This window comes from Globicephala melas, chromosome 8 (genome assembly GCF_963455315.2).
Source record: "Globicephala melas chromosome 8, mGloMel1.2, whole genome shotgun sequence".
NCBI classification, from domain to species: domain Eukaryota; kingdom Metazoa; phylum Chordata; class Mammalia; order Artiodactyla; family Delphinidae; genus Globicephala; species Globicephala melas.
This window is the reverse complement of record NC_083321.1, coordinates 13482832-13510573: the sequence shown is the minus strand read 5'-3', so window position 1 is coordinate 13510573 and position 27742 is coordinate 13482832. Positions and strand designations below refer to the sequence as shown.

At 52.6% G+C, this 27742-nt stretch overlaps 2 protein-coding genes across 5 annotated transcripts; one reads left to right on the top strand and one right to left on the bottom strand.

Moving 5' to 3' along the window:
- Positions 1-176: 176 nt before the first annotated feature.
- Positions 177-18555, bottom strand: ARHGAP1 (Rho GTPase activating protein 1). 4 transcript variants are annotated; one of them, XM_060303256.2, is made up of 14 exons: positions 18482-18511; positions 17446-17522; positions 14391-14572; positions 14073-14168; positions 7287-7374; positions 3100-3231; positions 2637-2723; positions 2338-2436; positions 1862-1969; positions 1706-1782; positions 1455-1532; positions 944-1072; positions 657-760; positions 177-511 (listed from the first exon to the last, which is right to left on the bottom strand). In XM_060303256.2, exons 3-14 carry the CDS (start codon positions 14521-14523, stop codon positions 341-343), a joined length of 1302 nt encoding a protein of 433 aa, XP_060159239.1. In that variant the 5' UTR covers positions 14524-14572; positions 17446-17522; positions 18482-18511; the 3' UTR covers positions 177-340. The 4 variants fall into 4 exon arrangements, with proteins under 4 accessions (XP_060159239.1, XP_060159238.1, XP_060159240.1 ...); XM_060303255.2 differs by lacking the exon at positions 18482-18511 and adding an exon at positions 18125-18247; XM_060303257.1 differs by lacking the exon at positions 17446-17522 and having other exon boundaries at positions 18482-18555.
- ZNF408 (zinc finger protein 408) lies at positions 18165-23650 on the top strand. The gene is made up of 5 exons (XM_030864527.3): positions 18165-18680; positions 18985-19262; positions 20472-20533; positions 20756-21015; positions 22080-23650. The coding sequence occupies exons 1-5, from the start codon at positions 18632-18634 to the stop codon at positions 23597-23599; spliced, it is 2169 nt and encodes a 722-aa protein (XP_030720387.1). The 5' UTR covers positions 18165-18631; the 3' UTR covers positions 23600-23650.
- The last annotated feature ends 4092 nt before the right edge of the window (positions 23651-27742 follow it).

Sequence of the window (27742 nt, the reverse complement as noted above, 5' to 3'; positions counted from 1 at the left end):
GCAGTTGCTGGGGCCAGTCCTCCTGCCTGAAGAGCCAAGGCCAGCTCTGCAGAGCCCGGCAGGAGCCAGGGATCCAAAGAGGCAGTGAGAAGTATAAGGCGAAGAAAAACGTCTTGTGGTTACAGCGAGGCCCCTGGGGCCGGTGAGGTGGGCTGGACAGGAGGGGAGGAGGAGCTGTCCAGTTGGCTGGCTCCAGCTTCTGTCTCCAGGGGGCTCACAGCCCCTTTCTGGGCAGGAGCCCTGGGCTCCCGTAAGGCTGAAGCCAAGAGGAAGAGTCCAAACCGGGGCTATCAGAGAAGGGGGCGGGTGGGGCAGGGGCTGGGCTCAGAGCCCCTTGGAGTCAGGGCTGAAACAGCTCCCCTTGATGATCCAGGAGGAACTTGGTGAAGGTATTGATGGGATTAATGGCCTTGAGGGTGATGGCAGCATCCTTGGCCCACAGCAGGTTAGGGCCGAAGACAACAGCCAGGTTAGTGTTGGTCATCTTGTTCTGGTCACAGAGGGCAGAAATCTGTGGAAGGAATCAGGGGGCTGCAGCAGGAAGCCAGAGACGCCGCCTCCCACGCCTGGCAACCACACCCAGGAGCAGCAGCCACGGCAACTCCTCCTCCCTCTCTCCTCCAGGTAAGTGGTAGAGGCCCAGGCTGAGGTCTCACCTGCACCAGGAAGGCAGTGAGGAAACGCAGCACCAGGTAGTTCTCCTCGGGCAGCATCTGGAAGGCCTGCAGCGTGGCCTCCACTCTCTGGCTCTCATCAATGTCTATGAGGAAGGGGGGCCCAGGTCACAGGGGCCCATGGCTGGACTGGTTCGGGAAGCCCTGTCATGAGGCTAGGGGGAAGACCCAACCAGACTTTCCTTGAAGGACAGGCCAAACCCACCTGCTCTGAGTTCAGCTGCAACCCCACCCTGAAGAAGCTGGAGAAGGGGGAGAGGGGCACTCACTGAGGAAACCCACAACGTGGGAGTAGAGGTCAAAGGTGAGCAGGGGCTCAGGAAGCTCCCGGAGGAAGGTCTTGAGAATGACCGCTGGCAGGTGCAACTCATTGTACTGGTCGAAGTCCACAGGCAGCCCTGGGGGGTGGGGAGGGGAGGAGCTGGGCCGAGCCTGGAGACCAGCAGCCAATCCGGAGGCCAAGCAGGCCCCACAGCCTGACTTCACCCTTGGCCACAAGCCTCCTCCTCCCACTGGGACAGGGGGCACAGGGTCAGGCCATCTGGGGAGTGGGGCCCCCGAGCACACACCACAGTTATTCCTCGCCTCTGAATGACCCTGAACCCAGGCTCCAGAAGACTGACCTATGAGAAAGTAGGCCTGGGACAACCAGGCAGGAGTGAGACCCATGTAATTATACCAAATGCCACAGAAAACTCACACACACACACACACACACATGTGCACGCGCATGATCTGTACTGGCCCTCTGGGCTTCGACACATCCCTGGGGCCACTCACCCATGTTGTACTTCTGTTGCACTTCCCGTACAACTTGGGTGTTGGCCGACCTCCGGAAAATCCCCTCAGTGGTGAGAGCTGGGAAACAGTGGGGCCTGGTGAGTCTCAGAGCTCTGGGGCAACGTGCGGACTCCCCACCCATTCTGTGTCTTGGGGTCCCGGTCAGGGTCAGTGTGGGTGCTGGCGCACGTGGGACCTTGCCCAGCCCTGCCCAGCAGCTTCCCGATGGGAGAGGGCTCCCTGGCACTCACCGTGGGCCTGTAGGTAGGCAACGGTCTCCCGCAGCACGAGCGGAATGGGCTCCTGCTCTGGGTTCTTCTCCCGGAGGCTGTGGGCACAACGCAGTGACGGGTCTGCAGTCCTCCTGGTCCCCAGGTGCCAGCCCCGCCCACCTTTCGCATACTCACTGCTGCAAGGAGACCCCGAACTGCTGGTTGGGCAGAGGGGGCCGCGGCGGCATGGGCTTGGGGGCTGTCGCGGGGCTCTTCTGGGTGGATTTGAGGAAGTCATCATACCTGGGGAAGCAGCGGGGAGGGTCAGGGCCCCCACCTGGCTCTGCAGTCACTGTGGCACCTCTTGTGTGTCAGGCACTTACTGTGCTATCTTACGTGGATAACCTCATTCAGTCCTCCCACCCACCCAGCTTTACACAGAAGTGAAGACTTTAAAGAGATTCAGTTACAGAGCTTTTCAGTGACAGATACGGGATCTGGACTTGCTCTGACCCCATGTGCTGCCCCTTACTCATCACATCTGCTTCCCCTGTGTATCCTGGCGCTGTCAAGGCTGCTTCTCCCCTTGGCCGGCACATCCTACCCCCACAAACATGATATATGTGGACAGTGTGCCCGGTGGGCACACACAGCCCCCACCGCGGTCTCACTTGAGCACTTGGCGAGGGATCCCCAGTTGCTCCAGCTTCACATGCTCGCTCAGCTCACTCAGGTAATTCACATAGAAGATCTTCTGCCCAAACTTGAAGCTGCCGATGGAAGAAAGGGTATGGGTCCAGGGTAGGCCCGCTTCAGCAAGCCTCCACTTTCTCCTCAGCAGCCCACCCAGATCAGACTGAGGCCTAGCCCCAAAGTGGTCGGTCCCCAGGATGCTTGGCTTCCTCAGGTATCTGCTTCACAGTTCAAGGGGAAGCACAAGAGACGAGTGCCCCGCCCTGGGCCCACTCACCTAATGATGGGCTTGAAGAGGATGAGCAGGGTCTTGATGAACATGGTGGGGTGCACGATGTACAGAGCCTTGATATTCTTCTTGTACCTGCAGAGGCAGAACGGGGAACTCAGGAGTGGGCATGGTAGGAGAGGCACAGAGCTAAGCTCTTAATGTACAGTTACTGATTTGATGACTCACAGTAAGCCTTCGAGGTAAGTGCCATTGTTGCCCTATTTTACAGATTAGGAAACGGGCTCAGAGAGGTTAAGTAAGATGAAAGGTCACAGAGCGAGTAAGTAGAGAAACTGGGATTGAAGCCCAGGCCATTCCAACTTGAGACTCTTTGTGTTTAGTTTACCCAGGTAGGGGGGACCCGCCTCCCCCGGCATGGAATACGTTCCTGCCCAAGCAGAGGGCAGCCCAGAACCCGGCAGAGCTGCTGGACCCCGGGCCCTGGAGCTCCTCCGAGGCCCTAACCCACTTGCGGTCAAACTCCCGGTAGGCGTCCCGGAGCCAGCTGAGGGAGGGCTTGTTGTCGCTGGTCAGGCCATGGTGCAGGTAGAGCAGCGTGTAGTCGCTCTCCACATACTGGTCCAGGGTGTGCTTCAGGTATCTGTAAGAGATGAGCCCCACTCAGGCCTGCCCTGTATGCAAGTGGGGCCCCATTAAGACAGAACCAGTGCCCCAGGAATCCCCTCCTCCTGCCTCCGCCAGCCCCTCTCCTGCCCTGTCTGTTCTGGCTGCATAATCAGTCACCATGTTGGGGTGGAGGAGGAACGAGGTAGTGGCTGGGCTGCGTGGAGGAATAATAAGAACAACAGCAGCTCTCAGGTTTGAGCACTGACTAGGAGTCAGGAGACCAGGACTCTAACTGGAGCCATCTCACATACCTGCAGTAAAAATGGGAATAACATTTCACTCACAGGATTGCCCTGAGTCAACAGTAATGATGACAGTCACCATTTACCAGTATTAAGCTCTTAGTGTCTACCAAGCACTTTGTATGCAATATCTCGTGCCTTCCTCATTATAATGGAGGCCAATACTATCCCCTTCTTACGAGCGAGGGCAGTGAGGCTGAGAGAGGTCAAGTGCTTCTCTGAGGTCACACAGCTTGTGGTGGAGACTGGAGGTGAACTAACTCCAAGTTTCGCCTTGTTGATCATGGGACAGCTCTGCCTTTTACACTCCCAGCGCTGTCTGTAGAACACTGTGCCCACGAAAGGGGATCAGGGTGGTCAGAGGGTCCCCTCCCCTGCTCCAGTCACTGGACGTTCTGTGGACCAAAGACCCACACCTCAAGTTCCCTATGCTCACAACACAATACCTACCACCCAACACAAACACACATACGGGTGTTGGGCCCACCTGAGGTGGAGAAGTATGAATTGAGTGAACATGAATTCCAGAAAGGGAGAGGAGCCCAGTGGAAAACCCTCTTTCTGGTTGGCCAACAGCTCCCAGGCCCCAGCAGGAACACCACTCCAGGCTGGGAGGCTGGGCATGCAGGAATGCTAAGGGCTTCCAAGGGGAGGAGGGAAAGGAGGGGAGGAGGGAAAGGAGGGAAGGAGCGTTTTTATTTTTTTTAATGATTTGGAAAGCTTACAGTTATTAATTAGAAATCTGACGGCTTTTGTTTAAATTTATTTAATTAGTTAATTTATTTTTGGCTGTGTTGGGTCTTCATTTTTGTGCGCTGGCTTTCTCTAGTTGCAGTGAGTGGGGGCTACTCTTCACTGCGGTGTGTGGGCTTCTCATTGCGGTGGCTTTTCTTGTTGCAGAGCATGGGCTCTAGGCGCGCAGGCTTCAGTAGTTGTGGCTCACGGGCTCAGTAGTTGTGGCTCGTGGGCTTCAGCAGTTGTGGCACATGGGCTCAGTAGTTGTGGCTCGCGGGCTCTACAGTACAGGCTCAGTAGTTGTGGCGCACAGGCTTAGTTGCTCCGCGGCATGTGGGATCTTCCTGGACCAGGGCTCCAACCCGTGCCCCCTGCACTGGCAGGTGGATTCTTAACCACTGAGCCACCAGGGAAGCCCGGGAAGGAGCCTTGGGAAGTGCCCAAGGATGTGACTAAGTGCCCAGACACAACCTGACCTATCCCAGAGAGGCTAACCTAAACATTGGTCCATGGGTGCCAGCACTGGGGGACATGTGAGGTGTCTTATGCTGGATTTATTATCTTGATTCCCATCATTATCACTATACAGTAATTTACCCCTTACACACATTGAGCACTTTGCAGTTTGAAAAGAGCTGTCACATAAAAGGATGGCATTTTGCAACTATAAAATAGCAAAACTTAGGGACTTCCCTGGTGGTCCAGCAGTTAAGACTCTGCGCTTCCACTGCAGGGGGCATGAGTTCGATCCCTGGTTGGGGAACTAAGATCCCGCATGCCACGCAAAAAATAAATAAAAATAAATAAATAAAATAGCAAAAGTTGTAGTGAAAATACACTCATCCTTTGATGAATGTTATGACCTTTTGGAGGTCAATAAACTGATGTTTATCAGAAGCTATAAAATGTTCATACTCTGACCTGATAAAAATATGTCCAGGAATTTATCCCAAGGAACTAATCAAAGATGAACAGAAATGTTTTTGTAAAAGGCTGTTCATTATAGCCTGTTTTATAATGGGGGGAAAAATGAGCAGCAAAGTAAGTGTCCAAGAACAGAATGTTGGTTAAATAAATTACAGGAGATCTATAAATAGAATACCTCACAGGATGTTTCTGCAGACAGAACCAACCTGTGAAGTTGGATGTGAGAACAGTGGTTACCCTTTGGGGTACTGCCTGGAAGAGCAAAGGGAAGTTTGTAGGTGTGGATGACATGGGTGTATTTCGTTTTTGAAAATTCATCAAGTAGTATACATAATGTGTTCACTTTTCTGGATACACATATGTCAAAATTTTTTGAAAGGATATCCTTGAAGAATGTTTAATGCTCAGAATATAAAAACATTATGTAAGATACAAAACTGACTATAGAGTTCTGTATATGTTATAGAAAAAATGGGAAGTGAATACACTAAACTGTTAACAGTGGTTTTCTCTCTGGGTGGTGGGTTATGGGAGACGTTATTTATTGCTGTCTGTGCTCTTCTTAATAGCCATCTACATTGTTCTACACTCTTGAAATCCGTGATACTTTACAAATGAATACAATGGCATTTCACAGGGCTCAGGGGAGACCTGACCCCAAGCACACAGCTGGTAAGAGGCAGAGTTGAAGTTTAACTGGTCTTCTGCATCCAAGCTTCAGGTACTTTCTATTTCAACCCCCCAGATCTGGCAGGACAGCTGGGAAAAGCCAAGTCTGAGATAATCTGACTGAAAACAAGATGACAGGACTGATGCATGATGAAAGCACCTCCCTGCCCGGCCAGGTGGTGGCGGGGAGATCCCGCTGGGAAGGAGTGGAGGATGGACAGGATGGGTGACAGAGGGCTTCCCGAAGGCAGACGAAGCCCCAGAGTGGAGGCTGCCTTGCTCAGCACGCTCTCTCCTGAAAGCTGGGTGCTTTCCCATCCACCTCCTCTGACCTCCTCCCACTCAGCCCATAATCTGGCCAGGAGTCTGTCACCTGCCTTGTCAAATACTGTGACAATAAACCCAGAAAGGGGGACAGGTGACTCAGCCACCCTCAGGCTGGGCTTCTTGGTCTGTTCCTGGCTGGGCCACGTGACGGGCCTGGAGCAGGCTCTGCCTGCCTGCACGGTGGAGGAGCAGTGGGAGGAGGGCTCAGGAGACCAGAGAGAAAGCATTCACACAAAGCTGGAGAGACTCGGGCCTGGCCCTGGCTCACAGGACTGCACGGGCTCTGCAGTCAGGCCCTCCCCTTCTGTTGCTGTAGCCCCGGACTGTCCCCAACCCCACAACAGCCCCTCCACACACACAACCATTCAGGATCCCAAAGAGCTGGTAAGGGCGGGGCAGACATTTGCAATTGCAGGAAGTGCTTTAAAGTGTCAGGAAAGGAGTGCAAGATGGAAACTGTACACACACTGAGGAGCCTCAGGAGGAAGTCAGTTATGGCTCTGCCTCCAGGGATCCCGCACCTGCTGTGGACCCAGCACTGGCCTAGTGGTGGCTCAACGATGAACACTTATCAGAACACAGTCTGTCAAACTCCTGCTTTCAATCAGCCTTTGGACTTGCATCAGATTTCTAGACCAAACAGAGCTATTACCTGTATTTAGCTACTAGAACCTGGATAGGTACAGAAGTTGCTGGCACCAGATTTGGCACAAAATAACACTAATTATTCATGTAAATGATGAACAACTGCAACTGCCTCAGAAGTGCACCATATCGTTATCATAATCAGTCCTCACATTTGGATGGTATTTTACTTTTCAAAGCATTTTCAAATGCAGTATCTCACTCCTATGAGGAACAAGGGCTGTATTATTATTCCCCAAGAAGAGTGAAGAAAAAGAGGCTTAAAGAGCTGAACACACTTTCCAAGGTCACACAGATGGTTTCCAGGACTAGAAACCAGATCTGACACCTAGCCCAGCGCTCCCAATATCCCTCAGGAGAAGAGGGGAGGCCTTGAGGGAGGTGGCTTGGTACCCCCGGGGCAGGAAGGGACAGTAAGGAAAATGGCTCCAGGCCGTAGTGGGGATCTGAGCACGGGTTCCATCACTTCCCCATGGGTACTCACCCCAGGAGCTTGCTATGGTCCAGCTGGTGGCTCGGGGGCATTCGGCAGGCACTAAACACAATGATCTTCCGCCCATACTTGTCATCTCCTAGGTGTGGAGAAAGGTGGAGCACAGTGGGTGAACAATAAGCCAAGAGAAGTCAGGTGAGGATCTGAAAGGGGCCAGGCCTGGAGACTGTACCATTTAGCGTTGGGGCCAGAGTGGCCCATGCGGACAGACCTCTGGGCAGGTGCCTGCACTCAAGGGTGTGTCACTGAAGAAAGAGGGACAGGTGGTCTCAGGGCTACAGAGCTGGGGCACAAAAAAATAACATGACTTCTTAAAAAGTCATGCCTGGTGGAAACAACCCAAATGTCCATCAATGGATGGGTAGATGAAGAAACTGTGGTGTATCCATGCAATGGACTATTGGCTATAAAAAGGAATGGAGTACTGATACACGCTACATTGTGAATGAACCTTGAAAACATGATGCTAAGTGAAAGAAGCTGGACATAAAAGGCTACATATTGTTTGGTTCCATTTATATGAGCTATATAGGTAAATCTGTAACAACAGAAAGCAAATTAGTGGTTATAGGTGCTGGGAGGGAGGGAGAATAGGGATTGATGCTTATGGTTATGGGGGTTGGTATGGGTGAAACTATGGATGAAATGGATGAAATGATGGAACTAGATAGAGATGGTGGTTGTTCAACATTGTGAATGTACTAAATACCACCAAAGTATACACTTTAAAATGGTTAATTTTTTTTTTTTTTTTTGTGGCTGTGTTGGGTCTTTGTTGCTGTGCACGGGCTTTCTTTTGCTGCGGTGAGCAGGGGCTACTCTTCGTTGCGGTGTGCAGGCTTCTTATTGTGGTGGCTTCTCTTGTTGCGGAGCATGGGCTCTAGGCGCGTGGGCTTCAGTAGTTGCGGCACGCAGGCTCAGCAGTTGTGGCTCGCAGGCTCTAGAGCACAGGCTCAGTAGTTGTGGCACACGGGCTTAGTTGCTCCGTGGCATGTGGGATCTTCCCAGGCCAGGGCTTGAACCCGTGTCCCCTGCATTGGCAGGCGGATTCTTAACCACTGCGCCACCAGGGAAGCCCCTAAAATGGTTAATTTTATGTTATATAAATTTCACCATAACTAAGAAAACAAAAAAAGTCACACCCACCAAAGCAACTGTTACTTTGCCGTACATCATCTTAAAACTCCACACCTATTCCAGAAGCATCTCCTCTAAGCAGCCTGTATTTGAAAAACTTCTTGAAGCTACCTTCTCAGAAAGCCTGAGGCCAGTGAGGAAATCAGTCTGATTACTTAACAGTCATGTCTTGTTTTTGACTACTAACAACACTTTCTGATTTTACTGCCAGAATTATTTGCCACAGTTGATTGACCTCTGGACATTTCTAAAAATCATTCCTTTCTCATTAAGGATACTCTAAAAAACATGGAGTAGAGAGGAGTTTGTAACACTTTGGGAAGGTGCTCATTTGAGTGTAACCACTGAGGGATGTCTGTCCAAAACTAGTCACTATTTCATGGTCTGACCATCTGGCTTTGTCATGAAGCTGGGGAGCTCCTGAGACATATGCCACAGCCTCCCAAGGTGAGATGCTCTTCCAGGGTCAGTGTGAACCAGGGACTCTAAGCACAGCTCGATGGGGACAAGGCCTGGTCCCCACTCCCCCATGTCCCAGGGCCCTTCCCTTTATCTTTACCCTCACACCTCTCCAGAGTCATTCTTGCCTAATCCCCACTGCTTCACAGGCAAATAAAAAGACCACTTACACAGCCCACACAGTCTGTCCTCCTTCTACCTCTGAGGATTCAGGGATTCCCCAACAACTTGCTGAGTGTCTTCTCCATGTTAAATAAACCATGATCTTGATGATCCTTCTTGGTCAGTGAGTGACTTAACCCAGGACTCAGTGCTTTTCCAAAGTGGTTGCCAAGGCTCTGACCCTTTTCTCAAGGGCTGGGGCAAGACTCATTGGAGGGGCTGAGGAAGGCTTCTGGAATGTGGGCAGCATGGCCCCAGTCCCTGCTGGTGGCGCAGCCTGGTGCTCTGGCCTGAGCTATTGCCTCACTCCCAGCAGTCTCCCACTGTGTCCAGCCTCTGGATCAACCCCTCCAGTGATTCCATCTCCACCCAGAACACTGCCTAGTCTCTGCTGGCCCTAGCCAAAGGTCCTAGTCAGGACCCTCCAAGAATTTCCTGGGTCAGGGTCTGAGGCCTGGCCCACCAAGCCCAGAGAGAGGCTCCGTTCTCCTTTCTAAACTGCCCCAGCTTCTAGCCTTGGAGAATTAGAAACATCTACCTGCCCTTGACTCTCCTGCCTTGACTTCTTTCTTCCTGAACCCCACCCCAAGCTGTATAAAAGCCCCTTAGAAAGTCTCACAGGACTTTGAGGCTTGGCCCCGCCAACCCCCTCTGCAGGCTCACACCATGCACACCTTCGGCCCAGTCCGCAGCAGGTGGCTTTAGCCTCTGTCTCTCATGCCAGACAGACTTCCTCTAGGCAATTCTGCTCCCCTCCTCTAGGCTAACTCCTTTGAATCCTTAAGACTCATCCCAGGCATAATCTCCCAGAAGCCTGTGTCCCCTCCTCCTCCCCGCAGGCAGGTTAGCTGTCCCGTTTCATAGCTCCCAGCATGAACCATCACCCGTCTCTGTCACAACACTGACTCTCCTGTATAACTATTTATGTGTCTGTCTCCTCTAGTGGCTGTGAGCAGCTCAAAGACAGGGACTGTCTTGTCCATCTTTAAATGTCCAGATGGTCCAGAGCCCAGCAACGTGACAGGTATTCAATAAACGCTGGTAGCCTGTCACAGGTCGGCATTACACGGTATGCACGGTTCTATTTCTGAGTTTGCTCACCATGTTATCTGGGATATGAGACTGCTTTGGACAGTTTCCCAAAGCCTGGGGCAGAATTTCTCCAGACTTAACAAGCAGAGAACCCTCTGCAGGTATGTCTGAGGAGGAGATGGTGCAGCTCCATCCAGCAGCAGGTCTATTTTGAAAGACCAGGTGTCACCTGTTCCCCTCCACACCCTGGACCAGATCCTGAGGCGCTGGGTTCCTTCCAGGCCAGTTGGGGGTGGCTCTGCGGCCTGCTCTGATTCACTTCCCATAGGCTTTGACAGGAGAAAGAGCAGACTGGCAGTGGGCAGGGATGAAGGGTTAGACTGCCCAGCCCACCCTCGTGGACAATCTGGAGCTTCAGAAACCCCTGGGCCTTCTATTATGAGCCTGTGGGGCGGAGGGACATCATCTGTCTACTCCCCTCTAAGCAGAGGAAACGCCCAGGGTATAGCGGAAAACACTGGGAGGAGCATGGAGGATTCTAAAAGATTCTCTTCATCACTGCCCTCCAACAGTAAGGCAGCCCTCATTGGCCAGCAGATTTGAGGACTTAGGCAGAGCAGAAAGTCTGAGCTCACAAGGCTCTGGTATTTAAAGAGCTGGTAACTGGTTAAGCAAGCAACTGAGGTGAGAGGCCAGAGGCCTGTAGTTCCACCGCTCAGCTGCCTCAGCAACTTGTAAACAGGAAATTGGGTTCTCAACCAGGTTTCCATCAATGGGCATCCACCAATGTCATGATGTTATATAAAAAATATTACAAGCACGTGCACGTGTTTTCTGGGGAAGAGGTCCACACCTTTCATATTTTCAAGGAGGACTCCTGACCAGTTTCAAGAACTGCTTCCCTGGACTGTATGCTCCTTGAAGGAGGGAATGTGCATTGTTCCTCAATGAATCCTCAATGCTGGGGACTTCCCTGGTGGTCCAGTGGTTAAGAATCCACCTTCCAATGCAGGGGATGCGGGTTCGATCCCTGGTCGGGGAACTAAGATCCCACATGCCACTGGGCAACTAAGCCCACGCGCCACAACTACTGAGCTCGCGCACTTCAACTAGAGAGCCTGCATGCCACAAACTACACAGCCCACATGCTCTGCAGCCCATGCGCCACAACTAGAGAGAAGCCCACGTGCCTCAATGAAAGATCCCGCATGCTTCAACTAAGACCTGACACAGGCATAAATAAATATTAAAAAAAAAAATCCTCAGTGCTGAGTACTGGACTTGTTCCCAGAGTAGGTGTTTTATAAATGCATGCCAAGTAAAGTCAGGATGGGGATGGGGGACAAAGGAGGGGGCTCAGAGAGGGACTGGATGGCAAGACTCCCAGACTAGCAAAGAACGAGACATGGGCAACCCCAGGGCTTAGCCTGTCCTCTCCTCCCTGGAGTGGAGTCCCATTGCCCAAGTCCTTGAGTGGCTCGGGCATTTGCCAGCAGGCAGGGTAACGGCTCCTACAAGAAGCATGTGTATAAAGGCCTGGGAGTCCCCTCCTCATCTCAGAAGATTCAAACAGATTTACCCTGGAAAAAGAAGGGAAAGAAGGAGCTGGCAGCATTGGTGGCTCCAGAGCACTGAGGGAGAGGGCTCAAAAAGGAGGCACAGTGTTTGTTGAAAGCACCAGGAAAAGACCAGCCGCCAGAGAATGAAACCTCTGCATTCCCAAGATACGGATCAGGAACTTCCCAGGGGAACCTGGGTATTAATCAGCAACAGAGCAGCTCCTCCAGCAGGCGTTCTGGGACCCGCCAGACCAGCACACTCCCGTGACCTGAGAGCAGGCCAACCAAGGAGATGGGAGGTGGGGGGCTGGGGCACATTGGTTAAAATGTGAAATTGTCAGGAATAGTGCAAGCCAGCTGACATCATCGTTGGTAGCTAGAAATCTGCTATTTGTAGTTAGAAATTGCACGTGTTACAAATAATACAAATAATAGCCTTTTCTTTTTTTTCTTTCTGGAGGGCAGACTATTAAACCTTTACCAGTACACCACTGGAAAGAACCCATGTGGACCAGTCAGGTTTGACCGTGGAGCATGACAGCTACTGCCAGCAAGGGAGAACAGAGGCTACAGAGGAGTTGGGGACATAACACATCCTCCCTTCTAACGTGGGCTCTTTCTCTGGTTTCCAAGGCCAGGAAACTGGCCTCCCAGGAAGTCACCATAGCCTCATCAAACAACTCTTGCTCTGGCAGTGCCAATCCAAACTCTTCTCAGCAGTCAGAGAGGCACACACATGGGGGACACCCCACCAGAGGGGCCCTGAGCCAGCACTCGAGCCCGGCCATTGCTTACAGCCAGCCCCACGACCCCCATGGACAAGACCCCCCCCTCCCCTGGAGCTCCTTCCCCTTTGGGCTCTGGATGTGTGGGCTCCCCACCCAGTCCCCACCCTGTCAAACCTCCCATAAAACCCCTGCTATTTCCAGCTCCCAAGTGCCACCAGCTCCCAGCTCCCAGCTCCCTGGAGTGGGGCTGCAATTAAGCTGGATCCACCTGGCCTCCACCAAGAGCCCTTCTTGATCCACAGCCCAGAGAGGCCAAGCACAGAGAGCCAGGAACACACCTACACACCTACCTGGCTGGGCCCCCTCAGGCTCATCGCACCCTGGAGAGACAGAAACATATTGCAGCTCTGCTTGCAGGGGTCACCTGGTGGGGATGGGGGCAGTCTTCCCTGCTCTGCCTTGTGACTTGGCCACATAGCCAGGAGGATGTCAGCAGAGAGACTCCTTCACATCAGACATCCCTATGCCCCAGTCAGGTCCATCTCTAGGAGTGAGGAAAGTTCTGAGCCTTCAGGTGACTCTCCTGTACTCAGGGCAGGACCAGGCCAAAAAAGAACTCTCAGCCTTGCTTCTGTAGGGGTGACAGAGGCCATAGCCAAGTCCTCCAATCCAGACCAGGGCAGGCATCAGGAACACAGATGCCAAGGAAACACCTTGACATTAGGAACAACCCTCTCAACTGCCCCATCCCTCCCTGAGCCCAGCATTCAGGAGAGACGGAGCTCCCTGCTGTTTCCCTATGGCCGAATGCCTCCAGGGCCCCTTCAGCCAGCACCACTCAGGGTTCCAGGGGCCACAAGCTACGTGGCTCCCCTTGCCCACCCCAATGCCTCAGGGCCGTGCTGCCATCCTTACTTACAGCTGAAGAAGAGACAAAGGATCCTACAATTCCAATTTCTTCGTCTAGCACTAGGACCCTATAGGCAGAAACCAGGTCATCAACATCTCTGCTACCTCCCTTGCTCCTGGAGGCTTCTGGGTCCTGCATTATGAACAGGAGGGCGGGAGCTCACTGAGGCCAAGACCCAAGGGGGGGCTCTGCGCTCATTCGTAGCAGGGTAGCACATCTGTGGGGAACCTGATGCTCCAGGAGTCATGTGCCTCCTAACTTCTGGAAGGAGGCTCTGCCATTCCAGACTTCCTTGGAGGTACGGTTTCCCCGGAGGGACTGGCACCTCCCTGCTCCCCAATAACTGATGGGGAAGAAAAGCTGACCTGAGGGCAAAGGGAAGGGAGATGAATGAACACTTATTGAGGGCCAACTACGTTCTGGCTGTGGGCTAGGTCCTGATATACGTTCACCATTGTCATCCTCTCAGCAACCCTGTGAGGAAGGAATGAGCTCAGACTGCAGAGCTGGAAATCAAACCCAGGGCTTTCACAGTGCCTCCCACATGCCATCTGCCAGTGGAGATGCTGAGGTCACAGGTCAGGTTGTGGTTGCAGGTGAACAGACCAAGTGGCCGTCACAATCAAGTCTGTATTTTTAATGAATGACACATGGAGCCTCAATAGCCCCAGAGTCAGGGGTCAGAGCGGCCCCTCCCCTGCAGCCCCTTCCCCTAAGGCAGGAGGGCCTGGCTTCCTTAAGCCAGGGATGCAGACTATGAGGGAAAAGGTGCAAGGCTAGGTGTGCTCACCTGCCACCTCCACAATCTGGTGCCGGGCAATGTCGTAGTAAGGGTCATCCCACTTCAGGTGTGTGACAGGTTCCGGGGAGCTGCTTTTGGAGTCATCTGAGGAACACAGCAAAGTCAGGGGATCATCTGGGGGTCTGGCACAAATTTCTCCCTGAGATTCGTGCTCTTTGGCCCTCCCCCCAGTAAGGCTTGTGCTCCCAGCCCCACCCTGGGGCTGGTCTGTTTGCCCACATCCTGTCCTCCTGGGGTCTTCCTTCCACAGGAAGGGGGTCTTCCCTTCTCAGGCGCTTATGGCTGCTGAGATCCAGCCGTACCCACCTGACTTGGGAAAGTCGGGCATTTCGTCTGAGGGCCAGTTCTTCTCATCAATGGAGGCTAGCTTCAGCTGGTTCAGAGCCTGGCTGGCGTCATCCAAAGTCAGGTCGTCCTGCAGCTCTGAGAGTGGGTCCATGGCCGAGCCTCTGCCCCACAGCTTCACGCTGCAGAACCTGAAGAGAACCCTGGGGGACAGGAGGGAGTTGGCAGGTCAGTGACACACTCTTTTCACCCATAACTTCTACAGCAAGCCCTCCTGCTCCCACTCTTTCCTCCTCCAAGCTCCCTTGTCCCTGTTCCTCAACATTCCTCATCCCTGTCAAGAGCTCCATGTAGCTCCTCCTGGCTTTCCTGGCTCCACACTTTTCTGGCATGTTGCCAGAAAAGGCAGCTGGGGCACAGGATGGCACAACTCAGCGCCTGCCTTCAGGCCCTCCAGCTGCATAAGGAAGAGCGGTGCCAGGCCCTGCACTGCCCACCACCCAGCTGGTTCAGTCGAGCAGTCCCAACTGCAGAGGTTCAAGGGCCATGCCCCTCTCCTCCAGGGTCATAGAGCACAGAAGCTTCCCAGGCCCCAGCAGTGATGGGGAAGAGATATTGCAAGAATCTAAGGAGCACAGGGCTGCTCCAAACCCCTGCCTGAAAAAGGTCAGCTGTGGCCCCGGCTACTCCATCCGTCACTCCTGGCCCAGGGAAGAGGAGGTAGCCAGAGACCATAAGACCTAAAAAAAAAAAGGCCATGGCCAAGGGGCCCAGCTGGGTTTGCCCCAGGACAGGAATGAGGAGCAGGAAATGGAATCTTCCTGCCAGTCACTGTGACAATCTGCAGGCTCCTGGAGGCTCCCAAGCCCAATCTACTCTGGGGGGAGCTCCTGACACTAGTTTCAAGGTGGGAAAGATCAACAGACCACCTTAAGGACTGGGGGGTACAGGTGGGCAAGGAGGAAGCCCACGACACCCAGAGTCCAGAGATCCAGGAGGTGGAAAACAGAACAACAGCTGTTGCATGCGGGGAGGGAGAGGAGCCAACTCTGCAACTGGGTTTGCCCAGCTCTGGGGTGTGGCCTCATGGATGTGGCTGAGTGCAGCCTGGAGGAGGCACCTTCTGCCCTCAGCCCTAACCGGAAGCCAATCCCTCTCCCTTCACAAGCTCACCATATGTGTGAGGGCGGGAGTTTCAATTCAACCCACTCGTCCAACCCCAAAGAGGCTGCTCTAAGTCCAGTGCATTCCTGCGGCCTCAAAAAATGACATATATGGTCACAGAATCAGCAGGGCAGATAAGGAGCACAGACAAGACCCAGGCGTGGGTAGGGAGAAGAGAGGAGAACTGTGGGCCCAGCTCCAGATCCTGAACACCTCTGAGCGATGTGACAACCGCCTGCGCACATCACAGCAAAGACTCCATCCGGATGGCAAACCGGCAGCTCCCTACTTACTTACTTAGCAACAACCTAGCAACAACTACCCTGTTACCAGGGCAACCACACTGATTCAGCAGCAAAAGCTGTTTGAAGCTCCTGAGCCAAAACTGAGCTGCCAAACAGCCAGAAAAAAACCCCAAAAAAACCCACTTATTTTTCTTCCTCTTCCTCTCCTCTGGCCTTATCTGCTACCCTTATTCACTGCTCACTACCAAAATACAAGTCCCTTACCACAAACACAGAGAAAGACGTTCTCTATTGTTTGGGAATGCATATCTCCTAGCGAGTGCTGCTGTACCCCTCACCCCAGCTCCCCATTCCAAGCAGCCCTCAGTCTTGAGAAATCCACACCTGATTCAGCTATAAGCTCCTCCCCATATTCAACCAGGAAGCTGTGAGGGCTCCCCCAAAGGGGCCCCTGGCCAGGTAACAGGGACAGAATTTAGCTCACAGTAACCCTCCCCAGGCCTGAGCCTTCTCTCCATCCCTTCTTTTTGGTTACTGCCCAGGCACCAAGAGCTCCTTCTGCCCTGCCCACAGCAGTTCCAGAGAAGTCTTTCTGCACAGAGTGGGTGCTTGATGCAGTGAAAAAAACATGGGATGAGATACATGGAGGACTGGATTATAGTCCTGACTGAGTTGCAAAGATGCTGAGCAAGTCCTTTTCCTATCTAGGCCTAAATTTCCTCATCTACAGAAGTGAAGGCTCCTCCCAGAAATATAATTCTCCAGCATTCTAAATTACTTGTGCTGAAGTGAACAACGGGATTAGAAGGAACAGCTGGGAGTTGAAGTATGTGTGAGGGAGGGAGAGGGACACTCTCTAAAAGGGAGATGAGCTTGAACTCCACCTCTTCCAGTAACTCTTCTATTTTGTCAGTTCTTCCAGAACTGACCCCTCCCCCACCCCATAAACTCCTTTTCCAGCCCAACTAATCACAGTTGTTTCCACCTCCCAGCCAGCCTAGCCTCCCTCACTACCCTCCAACACACAGCTGTTGCCCTCTGTGAGCCCAGAAGCTCAGCTCCCACTCAGTGGGAGGGGGAGGGAAGCTAGTGCAGGGCAATTGTAACATAAAGTAGTAGAAATGAAGCATCCTAGCTGCCTAAGACTCCTGTCACTTACAAGTCCTGCTCCACTCTGCAAAATAATCCTTATTGTCAGATTAGTTTTTCCCTTCTCAGTTGGTAAAATCTCTACCTTTACAATAATCTTCAAGAATCACTTTAGGCAGGCGTGTTAACCTTTGGGAAGTCCTAGAGCTCTCTGAAATTCTGGAGAAATTTATGGACTTTTTCCCTAAGAAAAATCAGCACATGCATGAAATCTTGCATGAAATTTTAAGGGGTTCACAGGCCCTCTTTCCCGTTTAAGAAACCCTGCCTACTCAAAATTACATCTGGCACAGAGCTGATGCTCAGTCATTTGCTGAATGACTGAACAAATCAATTTGTATCCTAAGAGGAAAAGGGAACCAACCACCATGAACTGGATACAAATTATCTTTTCACAACAGCACCAGTGAGGTATGTATTACTAAACCCATTTTACAGTTTGAGAAACCGAGGACCAGAAAAAGTAAGCAAGTTGCTTAGGGTCATACAGCAAGGTCAAGATTTTAATCCATGTCTACCTTAAGGTGGTCGCTTTGTGCAGGTCAATCCCTCAATACTTCTCTAATGGACTGTCATTCAAGAGATTCTCAAAGTTCTGCAAAAGGGCAAAGTAAAGCTTCTCTTTTAATCTCCTCCATGGACAACTGAAATAACAACTTAAAATCGTATTCTCTGGCCTGGGGATCGCCCTCCTAGTTGGGGCTCCAGAATTGTGAAAATGCAAATCCCACAATACAACAGCAAAACTTTTAACTACAATCACATTTGCATAGAGCTTCATGGTTTACAAAACCCGGATTGGGTGTAATTATCCCATTTCACAGATTAAGAAATAGATATGAAAGTGTGGCCTAATAAGTGGCAAAGGTGGAATACTTCCCCCAAATATCTTGGTCTTAGTTCTTCCCCAGATCGGACCAGGGAGACTTCCCCTTCCCACGAGCTTGCTCAATGACAGCGAGCGAGGAGGCCAGGAAGAAGGCAGCAAGGAAGCAAAGTCCTCTCACTTCAGACCCTCGAGGCGGGCCGAATCCCCGCAGCAGGAAGGCCAGGTTCCCAGGGCCCATTCCACCCTTGCTCCCTTCCTCGGTTCCGGTCGGATCCTCCCCATCCGGATCCCCATCCCTTCAGAAGACCAGGCCAGTCCCTTTCCTTCCCCCACCACCTCCCAGGGAGACCCCGCGCCCCGCAGCTCACCGTGGTGGGGCACCGCTCCCTCTGCCACGCCTGTCAAGGACAGGCAAACATCCGGCTACGCGGTCGAATGGGAACCACCCCCTCCCTGTCGCTTCACTCCCCAGCCACTTCCGCCACACCTCCGACCCACTTCCGACCCACTGCCCGGCCCAAACATGGCCTTCGCAGGAGCCCCGCCCACTTCCTTACGAGCCCGCTTACGTGCCCGCCTGGAGGAGAGACTGTATAACCGTCCGACTCGTCCCTCCCAAAAGGAAGCCCTTGAAACAATTAGTTCCTCTCTACCGGATACTCAAATCCCTAGTGGACCTCCGGAATTCTAAACTCGTATTGTTCTCGGACAGAGATTTGCCTCACCACTACTGCCGAACTCCCAGTCCTGCGCACCAATGAGGTCTCACTCTTACGATTCTTTCCCGAAAGGAAATTTGGTAGTCAATGACTGTTTCCGGGGGGAGCTGAGAAGGTGAGTCTCACTTCCGGCGGAGGGAGGCTTTCTGACCCGGGATGGAGGAGGCGGAGGAGCTGCCCTTGGAGTGGGAGAGACTGCAGTTCGGTGAGTGACCTGCGATGTCTCCGACCCTCGGCCCTGGCCTAGATACTCCTGACGTTCTCTGGTCAACTCTTTCCCCCCACGACCCTTTTCCTCCCGAGCCTGGCATCCTCCTTCGGTGCCCTCAGAACCTCTGGGAGCTTCTTAAGAGCCCTCGAACCGCCTCAAACTTTTCCGGGGCCCCCTTGGAGCCTTTACATATCTCTCAGACTCCTGAGGCCTAGCTGGACCTCGGTTTTCTCCCTCACTTTTCCCCGCCCCACGACCTCTTGGGCCGCTTCCTCACTGTCTTTCTCTGTCCCTGCAGCCCCCGATCCACGCCTGGGACCGGACTCAGGATGGAGCCCTTCCAGAGAAGGCTGTGCACAGGGACTCAAAGACCTCTCGCCCGGACCCACCCGAGCCATCCTCGCTCTAAAGAGCCTCCCGCGGGGCTTGGCCCTTGGCCCCTCACTCATCAAGGAGCAGCGCTTGGGGGTCTGGTGTGTTGGGGAACCCTTGCAGCCAGGACTGCTCTGGGGGCCACTGGAAGAGGAGTCTGTCTCCGAGCAGAAGGGCCATGGAGTGAAACCAAAGCAGAAGGAGGTATTGAGGGATAGGGCTTTACGTCTCCGTGACTGAAAATTTTGATCAGACGTTTCTCGGTAACTCTCCAGTTCGTTAGAAGATGCACGGTGTTTCAAGAGATAGGAGATGGTTTATGCCCTCTCTCTCAGGGACTGTCTCATCCCCTCACTTGCGGTAGCCGAGGAGGTGCAAAAAGTTATTAAAAGGTGGATTAGTAGATGGGACTTCCCTAGGTCCAGTGGTTAAGACTCCAGCGCTTCCACCGCGGGGGGCGCGGGTTCGATCCCTGGTCCGGAACTAAGATCCCACAGGCCGCACAGCGCAGCCAAAATGTAAAAAAAAAAAGTTGGATTAGTAGAGTGTCAGCAATGACGACGAAAGTCAAGAGCAAAGGTTTTTGGAATTAAAAAGCCACGGGGGGGCTTCCCTCGTGGCACAGTGGTTAAGAATCCACCTGCCAATGCAGGGGACACGGGTTTGATCCCTGGCCTGGGAAGATCACACTTGCCATGGAGCAACTAAGCCCATGCGCCACAACTACTGAGCCTGTGCTCTGGAGCTGGCGAGCCACAACTACTGAGCCCACACGCCTAGAGCCCGTGCTCCACAGCTAGAGAAGACGCCACAATGAGAAGCCCACGCACTGCAACGAAGAGTAGCCCCTGCTCGCAGCAACTAAAGCCAGTGTGCAGCAAGGAAGACCCAATGCAGCCAAACATAAATAAATAAATTTATTAAAAAAAAAAAAAGCCATGGGATCAAATCCTAGCTTTGTCACATAGCTAGTTAGATGGCATGCCTCGTTTAACTCATATGTAAAATAAAGGAATGGCCGTTTCCTTTATTTTAATTCTCCAGGATTATTTGGAGCAAAAGTTGAAAAAGCACAGATAAAGGATTTCATTGCATAAGTCCTGAAAAACAAATTTAAAGTTGATGTACCTCTTACTACTTCTTCTGTTTGGTATTCACTGAAAGGCAATAATATGTGCAATTCAGTCATTCACCACACTTTGGGAGGGAGGTGAGGGGACAGTTTTTTTGGCCTTTATTGAATGAAAACTCGAACGGCATAGTCCTATAGAGGCAGACCAGAGACCATTAACCTTCTAGGGGCTTCATCTTAGACCTGTCTCAGGAGAGGTTACATCAGGGGTTTTTTTGTTGTTTGTTTCACCCTGGTCCCCTCAAACACATGGGAGAAAGACTTTTATTGGTTTATTTCAGGACGTGTCACTAGGCCCATGGGGAGATGTGTGTGCTTGTGAGCAGAGTTCAGGCTGGACTAGGTAAGTTACAGGAGAGTATGTAGTGAAGATGCTCCTTTGAGGCTTTCTGTTGTGGCATGGGATGGAACCGGAAGCTGGCTTCTGGTTCCCACCCAGGGATCTTTGCAGTGAGTGTTCCAAAGGCATGGGATCCTTTAGGACTCAGACTGCCCAGGATCTGGGGCTTTCAGGGAGGGCCACTTGAAGGGGATCTCCTGAGCTAACTCCTGCTCTGCTTTGCAGTTTGGTGCAGCGGGGAAGGCTGGAGGGTGAGGGAAACGTGGCCCCAGTGCGGATCAGCGAGAGGCTCCACCTGCAGGTGTACCGGGTCGTGCTGCCAGGTTTTGAGCTGCTGATGTGGCCCCAGCCTCCCTCGGAGGGCCTGAGCCCCACCCAGCCCAGGCTAGAGGAAGAGGCATCCTTGGCTGTGGTGACAGAAGTGGAGTCTGCTGTACAACAGGAAGTGGCCTCCCCCAGGGAGGATGCAGCAGAACCTTGCACGGGTATGTGTCAAATAAATGCTGGCTTCCCCAATTATCACCAAAAAAACCTGTTGATAAGACAAAGCAAAGCTTATGGCATAAGACAGTAGGGGAGAACAGTAGCATTTCTGAGAGGGAAGGGCAAAGCCTGGATATTTATCGAAATTTTGAAGTCTGGTATAAGGTGGATTTTTCAGTGTGGGATGGGGTCGGGGCTCGATCAGTATTGGGTAAGGATCATGACATAGTAGTTTAGGATTTGTGGAGACAGCAAGGCTAGAATTTTCAGGTAAGAGGTTCAGAGAATTTGGGGATGTAAACTGTCATTTGATGCTTTTTATTAAAGAGTGACAGGTCTTTTCCTTGGAATAAACAATATAGTTGACTCTTGAACAGCACGGGGGTTAGGGGCACTGATCCTCTGGGCAGTTGAAAATCTGAATATAACTTACGGTTGACCCTCCGTATCCAAGGTTTCACATCTGTGGTTTTGCATCTGTGGATTCAACCATGTAGTGCTGTGGTATTTACTGTTGAAAAAAAATTCTCGTATAAGTGGATCCGTGCAGTTCAAACCTGTGTTTTTCAAGGGTCAACTGTATAGATATTTGCAAGTTTTATCTTCCTGAGTTAAGTTTTCTGGAATAGTAAGGTCACACTGACAAAGACAGCAAGTTGTGTATAAGGTTTCCAGTTTTCTTATGTTTTTTCTGTCTGGGCTGGGGATGGGGATTCCTTTATTTTCACGTGACCTAAAGTGAGGAGGTGGTGGTCTCAACTCATCCTAAGTGCATGTCTCCAGAGGGAGAACAAGGGCACTCTGGAATGGCCTTTCTCTAGAAATTATCCAGATGTCTAGACACTATGGTTCCCAGGAGAGCCTCCCCAGAAGGCACCTGAAACTGGACAGAAAGATAAACAGAGTGTGTGGCTCATGTTCCAGGGAAGAGACTGGTGTCATTGCTCCCATTGCAGTTCAGGGGCTGAGGAGGAGAAGACACATATTCCTATAATCTCCTGGTGAGACCACCGTGACCCCCTGCTACAGTCTCTACTAAGCCCAGCACCCCATTCTTGCCTTGCAGATCCTGGTCACCAGTCACAGCCCCGCATCCAGGCGGTGAGCCCTGGACTTAAGCCCCGAATCCAGGACCAAGTTTCCAAGGAGAGCGAGCCACTCGGCCCATTGCCTCAGGATGGCCGTGTAGATGAGGAGGACCCACCCCAGACCCAGATGCCACCTGAACCTCAGAGCAGCTCCACTCCCCAGCAGGGCCCTGAGAGCAGTGAGGCAAGTTCTTCATCTTCTGCCAGGGGCCCCCAGCTGCATGCTTACCTAGTCAGGAAGTTGCGTAGCCCCAGTGATCAGCGGCCACCCAGAGCGAAGACCTCAGAGCCTGGGGCCCAGCAGAGTGGAGAGCAGCAGCACCCTGGCTTCCCCGCATGCTTGCGGAGCGCCCCTGGCCCGGTGGGAGGCTCTCCGAAGCGGGGGCGACGGTACCGCTGTGCCGAGTGTGGCAAGGCCTTCCTGCAGCTGTGCCACTTGAAGAAGCATGCATTCGTGCACACGGGCCACAAGCCCTTCCTTTGCACCGAGTGTGGCAAGAGCTACAGCTCAGAGGAGAGCTTCAAAGCCCACATGCTGGGCCACCGTGGGGTGCGGCCATTCCCCTGCCCTCAGTGCACCAAGGCCTACGGCACCCGGCGAGACCTCAGAGAGCACCAGGTTGTACACTCGGGTGCCCGGCCCTTTGCTTGCGACCAGTGTGGCAAAGCCTTCGCCCGCCGGCCCTCCCTGCGGCTGCATCGCAAGACACACCAGGTGCCAGCGACCCCTGCCCCGTGCCCGTGCCCTGTGTGCGGGCGGCCCCTGGCCAACCAGGGCTCCCTGCGGAACCACATGCGGCTCCACACGGGGGAGAAGCCCTTCCTGTGTCCACACTGCGGCCGGGCGTTCCGCCAGCGGGGCAGCCTGCGCGGGCATCTGCGGCTGCACACAGGGGAGCGCCCTTACCGCTGCCCACACTGCGCTGAAGCCTTCCCCCAGCTGCCTGAACTGCGGCGCCACCTCATCTCCCACACTGGGGAGGCCCACCTGTGCCCCGTGTGTGGGAAGGCCCTCCGGGACCCCCACACGCTGCGCGCGCACGAGCGCTTGCACTCAGGCGAGAGGCCCTTCCCGTGCCCCCAGTGCGGCCGTGCTTACACGCTGGCGACCAAGCTGAGGCGCCACCTCAAATCCCACCTGGCCGACAAGCCCTACCGCTGCCCCACCTGTGGCATGGGCTACACTCTCCTCCAAAGCCTCAAGCGGCACCAGCTCAGTCATCAGCCCGAGGCACCCTCCAGCCCACCCTGTGTGCCACCTGCCTCTTCTGAGCCCACCGTGGTGCTCCTGCAGACCGAGCCAGAACTATTGGACACGTGCAGTGAACGGGGCGGGTCCCCAGCCCCGGACGTCTTCGAGGTCACCCTTTCCGAGAGCCAGGATAAGTGCTTTGTGGTGCCCGAGGAGCCAGGTCCTGCTCCCAGCCTGGTGCTCATCCATAAGGACGTGGGCTTTAGCACCTGGGCAGAAGTGGTAGAGGTGGAGACGGGCACCTGACCACCCTCAGCTTCCCTCAGCAGAGCTCTGTATAAAGACTGGTGTTTCTGAGCTTGGGTGTCTGGATCTTTCTCTTTGGGTTCCCTGATAGAGACTAGTGTATGAGAAGCAGGTCGAGGACTCCCCTTCCTGCTTATGGACGACCACTTTGTTTCCCAAGACTCTTAATAAGGTAAACCACTTCTAGATGTGAGATCTTTTTATCAGCTTCCAGGAGAGCTTGTCCTGCCACCCTCCTTGGGAACTCCTCAAGGTGCTTGTTCTTTAAACGTTGTGGAAGTGACCCTGCCCAGTGAGGTAGCCAGGTCGCAGGCAGCACTGTTACCCTGCTGGCGTGCTTAGTGCTGGAATAGTCACTCCCATCCAGCTCCCTGAAGGACAAGCATTTCTATTTGGAACCAAACGGAATGACTTGTGAAGGTTAAAAGGCCAGAGACACTCCGCTGACAAGTCTCTGAGTCAGGCGTTAGATTATTTGGGCAGCTTTTCTCACCACCGAAGGCCTGTGAGGTTGGTTTTTGTTCTGTGCTGAAGGACACCAGACTCATTGGAGGTGGTTAGGGCGGGTCTGCACCCTTGTTTGTATCTGGCCGAAGGCAGCCCTGTTGAGGGAAAGAGCGAGGAATGAACATGTGTTTCATGCTTCATCAGCTGCGGGCCTGGCCTGCCCGAGGTGCTGGGGACGCAGCTGTGGACAAGACAGGCAGCGCCCTTTACAGAGCTCAGGTCCACAAGGGGCAAAGAACGACAGTAAGAGTTTAAAGAGGAGCACTCCCCGGTGCTGTGGGTGTGTTTAGTGGGATGGGTTCACTTGTGGGCCTCAGGGAAGGTGTCCCCAAGAAATTATAATGATAATAAACAGCATTTGTTGTGGGCCAGTCCTTTATGTGAGTTTATTTCTGTAATCCTATAGCAATCCTGTGAGATAGTTATGAGGACAGTCAGGAACAAAGAGCTGTAAGTGTCCTGCCCAAGGTGACAGAGCTACTAGGTGGCAGAGCTGAGACTCAAATCCACGTAGTTTAGCACTGGAGTAAGGCTCTTAATCTCCACACTCTAGTGTCCCGCATTTCAGCTGTGACTTGTTGGTTGAGGAGGTGTGGGGGAAGGTGGGGATGTGAGGGGCTGCATGTGAAAAAGCCCCATGGTGTGAGACCCTGGGTGTGAGCCCTGAGACCAGCATGGCTGGAGCAGAGAATGAGGGGAGGGGGGCAGGGTCAGGTCACACAGGCCTTGCTTCAAGAGTTTGGACTTTATTCTCAGGACATTGCGGGGCTCTTTGAAGGGTTTTGAGCAGGGGAATGATACCATCAGATCCATGATTGAAGAGACCACTGGAGAGGATTAGTGGGTAAGGTGCAGTTGTGGGGAAATCAATTAGGTGGCTGGGAATGGGTGGTAGTGGAAATGCAATCATTCACCCAACAAATACTGAGCACTTCCCGCGTGCTGGTTGTTAGGGGTATGGCAGTAATAACAGTCTCTGCTCTCGTGTAGTTACGTTCTGGTGTGGCAAGAGCCAATAAACAAATACATGTCAGATGATGGAAAATGCAGTGAAGAACAGTAATGCAGTGGAGAGGTCGAATGGGGAGTGTGATTTTACAGAGGGCGGTCAGGGAAGGCCTGCAGTAACGCGACAGAGACCTGAACTACGGAGAGGAGTGAGCCAGGCTGATGTCTGCAGAAGGAGCTGGATTCTAGTCAGAGGAAACAGTACCAGCAGAGCCCAGCGAGTTCAAGCAAGAGCAAGGAGCAGAGCGGCCAGGGCGGAGCGTGGAAGGAGGTGAGGGCAGGGGCTGTAGGCTGTGGGGAGGGCTTTGGGTGGACAAGTTCTCTGAGAGGTAGAAGTGACCAAAGTCAAAGACTGAGGGAGAGAGGAAGATCTGACTCCTGCTTTCTGACTTAGCAAGTTAGGTAGCTGGGCGGGGGGGGGGGGCAGGACAGCTATGATTTTGGCTGGGGATGGTTTGAGTCGAGGTGCCCTTGGGAGAGATCTCAAGAAGGCAGTGGGAAATGGGCACAACCTGTGGGGAGAGGGGAGGCTCCTCAGGAGAGACTTAAGTCAGCATCCGATGAAACAGGAGAACCTGCAACGTGTAAGTCGCAGAAGCTGATGGAAGAGCATCTCAACAAGGAAGAAGAGGGTAACGATGTCCTTTGCTGTTGAGAAGGTTGAAATTTGCCAGTCGCTGGTGAGCTGAGTGAGGGCAGTTGGGAGCCAGACTGCATTGCTTTGAGGAGGGGGAGGCAAGAGAGACAGGGGAACTTACATTCTTGTTCCATCCTCCTGTCCTGCAAATGGTGTTGTGCTGCGTGTTTCACAGATGGGGAAACAGGTTCAGAGCGGATTGGTAACTGCCGAGACCGCACATTCAGTAAACAGCAGAGCCAGGATCGTGACGTGTCGTGTCCTCTGGCTTCCCAGCACTCAATCTCCGTGTCATAAGCAGTCCCGTGTCTCCTGCTTTGCACTGACTTTAACCCATCCACCCACCCGGTGTGAATAACTTCGTGGCAAAGCGTCATTCTGAAACTGTACAAGGGGAGGGAGGACAGCAAGGGATGGTGACGACGATCTGTGGAGAGAAAGGCCACACCATCCAAAGCCTGAAAAACAGCTGCTAATACTAGTTTTGAGTCAGCCAACCCCCTGACTCAGCCTGGTGGGTCCTACTCTTTTCCAGCTCCAGCTTCAGGCGGGTCATTCCAAGTCAGGTAACCTCTCAGCTGTGTCTGCCCAGCGTTGTTAGCTAACTTGGGGACATACCCATTGCTTGATACTGAACAGTGCAGGGAAGTGGGGATGCTTTGGGTTGCTGGGGAGGACTGCCGACACCCCACAACTGTCCTCAGACCAAAACCTGGGATGTTTACTCCGCTTTGTCACATCCCCACACAGATGAGGGACTTTCCTCTCCACTGAGACTGTCCCTGGTGATGCAGAGCAGTGTCAGATCAAAGCCAACAAATTCATAGCCACCTGGTTTGAGCATGTCTGCTCAGCCAGCGCTCATGGCTGAAGTGGGAATGGGCATCGGAGAGCATCGTCCAACTTCCTCACGTTACAGATGGGAAAATGGAGGCCGAGAGAGAAGTCACCTTCTAAGGCATGAGACCAGTGAGTAGCAGAACCGGGACAGGGCCCAGGTCTTCTGAAACCCACTTTAGTGCCCTTCCAAAGAAAATAAAGTGCAATGACAGTTCTTGGAAAGACTGATAACTGGAATATTTTTTTTCATTGAGAAAATATCTCCCCCCAATCAAAATAATTCTTGTGTCATTATAATGTTGAAAGTCCCTTTATTCCCTACTTCTCCTTTTCTCCATCCCCTGATAAAGTCACTTTGAACTGTTTGGTGTATATAGCACTGAATTTGAATGCTGCTTCTTGCTATAGAGCAAAGTTGCAGTGAAAATGTTGCTGGACACCTTTTCACAGATGCAAATTTTTTTTTAATTGGAGTATAATTGCTTTACAATGTTGTGTTAGTTTCTGATGCACAGAGAAGTGAATCAGCCATACGCATACACACATCCCCTCCCTCTTGGACCTCCCTCCCCCACCCCATCCCACCCAACCAGGCCATCACAGAGCACCGAGCTGAGCTCCCTGTGCTGTACAGCAGGTTCCCACTAGCTATCTATTTTACACATGGTAGTGTAATTATGTCAAACCTACTCTCCCAATTCATCCCACCCTCCCTTTCCCCCACTGTGTCCACACGTCCGTTCTCTACGTCTGCCTTTCTATTCCTGCCCTGCAAATAGGTTCATCTGTACCATTTTTCTAGATTCCACATATATGCATTAGTATACGATATTTGTTTTTCTCTTTCTGACTTACTTCACACAGATGCAAATTTAAATTCACAGGGTGAGGGGACTTCCCTGGCGGTCCAGTGGTTAAGACTCCATGCTTCTATTGCAGGGGCCACAGATTCAATCCCTGTTCGGGGAACTAAGATCCTGCATGCTGCATGGCGAGGCCAAAAACAAACAAACAAAACCATGCAGTGTGTGTGTAGCTGCTGAGCCAAACGTCAGAAAGTGCAGGAGGTAAAGAATCTTTTATCCTGATTTGCAGCTTTAATAGTGTGAAAAAAAATCTTACAATAGAATAAAATTTGATTCATGTTTAGG

Bases quoted from the DNA above. Each gene is read 5' to 3' on its own strand.
- ARHGAP1 (XM_060303257.1), bottom strand. From the start codon at position 14,523: ATGGACCCACTCTCAGAGCTGCAGGACGACCTGACTTTGGATGACGCC. The intron at 14,169-14,390 runs GTGGGTACGGCT...TGTGTTCCTCAG, and splicing joins GCCCGACTTTCCCAAGTCAG to ATGACTCCAAAAGCAGCTCC. The intron at 2,437-2,636 runs GTGAGTGGGCCC...TTCCATCGGCAG, and splicing joins CTCTTCAAGCCCATCATTAG to CTTCAAGTTTGGGCAGAAGA.
- ZNF408 (XM_030864527.3), top strand. From the start codon at position 18,632: ATGGAGGAGGCGGAGGAGCTGCCCTTGGAGTGGGAGAGACTGCAGTTC. The intron at 18,681-18,984 runs GTGAGTGACCTG...CTGTCCCTGCAG, and splicing joins GTGGGAGAGACTGCAGTTCG to CCCCCGATCCACGCCTGGGA. The intron at 19,263-20,471 runs GTATTGAGGGAT...GGTTTATTTCAG, and splicing joins TGAAACCAAAGCAGAAGGAG to GACGTGTCACTAGGCCCATG.